Source organism: Caretta caretta, chromosome 4 (genome assembly GCF_965140235.1).
Source record: "Caretta caretta isolate rCarCar2 chromosome 4, rCarCar1.hap1, whole genome shotgun sequence".
Taxonomy (NCBI): Eukaryota; Metazoa; Chordata; order Testudines; family Cheloniidae; genus Caretta; species Caretta caretta.
In genome coordinates this window covers 531,517-536,683 of record NC_134209.1, presented here as the reverse complement: position 1 = coordinate 536,683, position 5,167 = coordinate 531,517, and the positions used below count along the sequence as shown (strand labels likewise).

Below are 5,167 nucleotides of genomic sequence, written 5' to 3'. Positions count from 1 at the left end.
CCTGTGTTACACAGGAGTCCAGACAAGCTGATCACAACAGTCCCTTCTGGCCTTGAAATCTGTGAACCTGTGAAAACAATGATCAAATCCAGGGCACAACCGAGACTGACTCCATAAGTCAGTGGTTTAACAATAATGTTGGTTTGGGTCATCAGCTCCTTAAATCATCCAATTAATAGAGGAGATGATCAGATCCTGCGGCTAACATAAGAAAGCACTGCTTTCGTTTCATCCTGCAGCAGGAGATGGGAGAAGGCGGCTGTTTTGATTTAAGAAAATCCTGTTTAGACACCAGAGACACTGGAGCCGAGGTGGGTGGGGGTGGAGAAGGCTAGCGCCCCTCAAGGGCAGTATTATGAGGATGGGGAAGTATTATGAGACTGATCTAGTTTTTGCCCCCATGCTTTGTTCCGCTCAGGCTGGGTGGGCCTCCATGGCTTTGGCATGTAAGAGTCTAGTCTCCTGTGGGCTGCAATAGTTTGGTTTAATCTTCGATGTTGGGCTTGATGTGAGCGTGCTGGGTGTGTTGGTGGCCTGTGATATAGAGGAGGTCTGACTGGATGATCTCATGGTCCCTTCTGACCTAAAACTCTACATGGAGCTGGTGTAGGACATACCTGTCATTTTGGGTTTAGGTTCAGCATTCCTGGATGCTGTGAACCCCATGATCAACACTCATCCAGAGAACCGGAGCTCCCTCCATTCCTCTGACTCCATTTCTTTCACCAGTAATGTCGCAGAACATGGTTACTGGTTAGGAATCTACTTTCTTGGAGCCTTTTATCCAGTTTGGACAATGTGATGTTTTGGGACAGGGTTTGACACATGTTCTTACCCCTTCCACTTATCAGTGATGATCAATTGATAAATTACAGTACTAAGAATCAGGAAACATTCATTGATTATGTGCAATTACAGGTGTTAATTAGAGCTGAACAAAAGTTTTCATTCAAAAAATATCTTGAGGAAATTTGGCCGATTTACAAAAAGAGATTTTTTTGTGAAAACATTTGGATTTTCTTGAGGGTTTTTTTTTTTTCCATTATTACAAAATTTTCAATTTAAACCTTTCATTTGGGCAGAGGGGTCCCATTATGTATTGTTTATTGGGTTCTGTTCTATTCTATGTAGCTTCTTACACCACACTCATCACCATAATATCAGGATTTCTTCTGCTTTGCCAATTTTGAGCCCTCAACTTAGTCAAATGGTAGGATTTTCAAAACTGAAAATATTCATTCTGGAAAATTCCAAGTTTTGAGAAGAATAAAAAAATAATGGAAAATATTTAAAAATGAAAAATTAGTCCATTTCGGAAAACAACAGAACAAAAAACGTCTTTGACCAGTGAGAGGTGCTATCCCCACAATGCCATATCTCAGGGACACAGCGTGATTGGGGAGTAGACCCAGAAGAAAGGGTGGAGCTGTCCAGTGAAAGAGCTGGTGAAAGTGTAGATTGGGGCCTCCATACCAGGATGATAAAATGACACCAGGCCCCGCTCATAGTCCAGATACACTCCGATCTTCCCAGGGCTCCCAGTCAGGGGCAGGAGGGTCTCTGGGGAGGTGCGAGCCCGGTAATGGCTCCCACACTGATCCACGGCCCAGATCCTCTCCTCAGGAGAAAAGCAGATCCAGCCCTTCCTCCTGACAGATTCTTTGGCCACCCCCACAGCCCAGGTCCTACCACCTCCAACCGCTACCTCCCAGTAGTGTTTCCCCGAGGCAAATCCTTCCGAGCCCAGCACGCAGGTTTCACTGTCAAATCTCTCAGGGTTGTCAGGCACGTCCTGCTGCAGGCCCCTCCATTTCACAGATCGCCGATTCTTAGAGACCTTGAGGCTGGGATGAGCCGTGTCCGGATCCAGACTCACCATCGCTGCAGAGATGGGGCAGAGCATCAGGGGCAGAGTGCAGCCCACTGCATAGGTGCTGACTCCGTGGGTGCTACAGGGCTGGAGCACGCACGGGGAAAAATTAGTGGGTGCTCTGCACCCACCAGCAGCCAAGCTCCCCCCCCACCTCACTTCACCTAACCTCTGCCTCCTCCCCTGAGCACGCTGTGTCCCTGCTTCCCCTAGCTCCCAGTGTTTGCAGCCATAAAACAGCTGTTTCGCGGCGTAACAAGCTCTGGGAGGGAGGGGGGAGGAGCGGGAACGTGGCACACTCAGGGGAGGAGGCGGAGCCGGGGAGGGGATTTGGGGAAGGAGTCCAATAGGGGCAGGGAGGGGGAGGAGTTGAGGCGGGGACTTTGGGGAAGGGGTTGGAATGGGGGCGGGGCAGGGGTGGAGTCAGGGCAGGGCTGGGGGTAGAGGAGGGGTCGAGCACCCACTGGCACCAGCAGAAGTTGGTGCCTATGCCCATCGAGGCTGTTTCCCATCCTCCCGCCAGCTCTGTCTTGGCTAGGACACTCTCTGATTTCCTGCCTCTAACTCCCACGGATCTGCTTCTCTGCATTTCACTGCAGCTCTCCTCCCAGGCAATAGGGGCAAATAGTTCCCCTGGAAGAGCTGGAGATGCCTCTAGCTCCCATTGGGCCTGTCTGTAACCTCTACAGAGGCCCCAGTAAGGAACGAGCTCAGGTGTTACACACACGGAGATCATTTCAACCATTAAAAGAACTCAGTAGTCACCCACCACAAAATCTGTGCTCTGGGGCTGCTACCACGTCTCCACAGCTAAGACAGCACCTGAGTTTCCAATCTACACCCGAGTTGGGAGCCCTCTATTCTAATACCCACAAAGTCCTATCAGACTCAAATTTGGTAGATTTGGTCCAGGTCTGAGGTAGAATTTTTCTACCATATTTGAACTGAATTAGCCAAAGGGCTACTGACTGACAACTCCATAAAAACAGAGATTTCACCAGTCCAAAAAGCATTAAGACAATTACCCGCAGCCAGTTAAGGTAATTTACACAGTTTCCTAGAACCCTTCTAGTTCATGAAGTTAATTAATAACAACACAACACATGAGAATTCACCATATGTGTCCAGTAAAACCTCAACTCTGAACCATAATTACCAACGGCTGCAAGCACCTACCCCCCTGAATTGACAGCAGGTAAGTTCCCGGCCTTAGGAGCACTCTGACTTATTGCAGTTACACTGGAGAGCTCGGGACTCCACCCTTAAGTGTGAGCATTTGTTTTATGCAAGTAAACTGGGGACGAATCTGGCATTTTCATTGACCATACTGCTCTTTCCCTGTGATTTCTGGCATGTGCGCGTTTGCTGGGCAGCAGAGTGGTGCAGGAGGTCTGACATTAAAATACCAGCTTCACTTACCTGCATTTTTGCTGACTTTACTCCAGCCTGAAATCAAACACACCAAGAGGTGAGCACTCCCCGGAGCACGGACTGCCGGCAAAGGACACAATGTCATCTGGGGTGGGGGAAAGGGGACACATGGCACTTACCAAGTTCGGCCAGGGATTTCTCTGCAAACAGAGAGACATAGGTATGCAGTCAGTTCTACAACAGCTCCTGGGTTAGGGAATCTGCCTTTAAAGGACCACTTTGCCCTTTCCACTGTGCTCTCCGCTGCGCTCTTCCCGCCCAGGTCTCCTGGCCTGAGCTCCATCCTCATAGAGCTCTTAGTGGCTTTGGGCTCTGTCGATTACACCCCCCTTCTTGGCATCTGACCCTCGCTGGGCTCCTATGGCCCTGCCCTAGCTGGGCTCACCTGTGGTGTAGTGTTCACACTCCCCTTGTGCCAGGCAGCTTGGTGAGGGGCTAGGCCCTGATAACATGGCAGTGAGGGTTTAATGAGCTAACCCTTGGCCCTGGACACTGGATCTCAGCTCATGGGCCCAGCAACATGAGCTGGCTCCTTCTCACTGAGCTTGTGCCTCAAAGTGTCAGAGAGTGCTAGGAGACTTTGGGACTGCGCTGAGCCCCTGTTTCCAGGGCATCAGAATCCCCCCCACCCCTCCATTCCTTTAAATTCAGTAGCAAAAAGGTACGTGGGCCCAGGCAGACCCACCAGTTTTGGATATGGACATTCCCCTGTGTGCAGATTTTAAAGGAAGGGGCTGAAATCAGGCTTATGATGGAAACTGAGCAGCAACCTTATCTATGGAGCAGTTACCCCACTCGATGATTAGTCAGAGCTCCCCGTCCGTTTGATTCCCAGAGCCTCTCCTAACAGATAGTGCAGAGACAAAAGCCAAAGTCTGTCTGACTATGGACAGTGAGAGAAACTTGTTCAAGCCTCCGGAGAGCCCAGACATTTACCTCTCTCGTTCTCCAGCTCAGCGCGCAGAATCTCTGGAAGAGAAAAGGAAGAAAGAGGCGAGGTTTCATCTTGTTGCATTAGCTGGGTTATTCCTACTGTTATTTCAGGGAACTTGTCCCAGGAACTTACCTCTCTCTTTCTCCAGTTCAGATCGCAGGTTTTCTAAAGAAAGAAGAGTCAAAGAGGTGAGATTCTGGGGGGCAATGGTCCCCTCTCATACTAGCAAAGAACTGCCATCATAGATTCACAGAGTTCAGGGCCAGAAGGATTGTAGTCTGACCTCCTGTACATCACAGACCTTAGACCCTCACTCAGTCACCGGTGTACCAGGCCTAAGGTTACACTTTAGTCACGGGTATTTTTAGAGAAAGTTGTGGACAGGTCATGGGCAATAAACAAAAAAATTCCCCACCTGTGACCAGTTCATGATTTATACCATAAGCCCCCTAAGTAAATCTCAGCGGGGCTGCTGCTGGAGGGGGAGCAGGGCCAGTGGCACCAGCTGCCAGGGGCCACTGAGCAGCAGCTGCTTCAGCCGCCCGAGGGACCACTGCTCAGGCGCTCTCTGGGGCCAGCCCCACCGGCTGCTGGTCAGGTGGTCCCCGGGGCCAGCTGCCCTGGGCCACTCCAGCAGTGGCTGGCAGTCAGTGCAGCTGGCCGTGGGGCTGTCGGAATAACTGGCTGACCTGATTTGGAAAAAGACGTTGAAAAACTGGAAAAGATGCAGAAAAGAGCCACAAAAATTATTTGAGGGCTGGACAAAATGCCTGACAGCGAGAGACTGACTTATAATAACGTGATTATTCACACACATAAAGTTAAGCTTGTATCTAGCTGAACTGCGGCCCTGAGCTCTCTGGGCCTCAGTTTCCTGAGTGTAAAGCGGGATAAGAAAGGGTTCCTCGCCTTGTGCGGTAACTGCAGTTCTT

General features: G+C 50.1%; 1 protein-coding gene across 1 annotated transcript; it reads right to left on the bottom strand.

The window, feature by feature from the left end:
* Positions 1-1,044: 1,044 nt before the first annotated feature.
* LOC142071722 (butyrophilin subfamily 2 member A2-like) lies at positions 1,045-4,443 on the bottom strand. The gene is made up of 5 exons (XM_075127329.1): positions 4,368-4,443; positions 4,238-4,270; positions 3,421-3,441; positions 3,290-3,316; positions 1,045-1,881 (listed from the first exon to the last, which is right to left on the bottom strand). Exon 5 carries the CDS (start codon positions 1,877-1,879, stop codon positions 1,379-1,381), a length of 501 nt encoding a protein of 166 aa, XP_074983430.1. The 5' UTR covers positions 1,880-1,881; positions 3,290-3,316; positions 3,421-3,441; positions 4,238-4,270; positions 4,368-4,443; the 3' UTR covers positions 1,045-1,378.
* Positions 4,444-5,167: the final 724 nt, after the last annotated feature.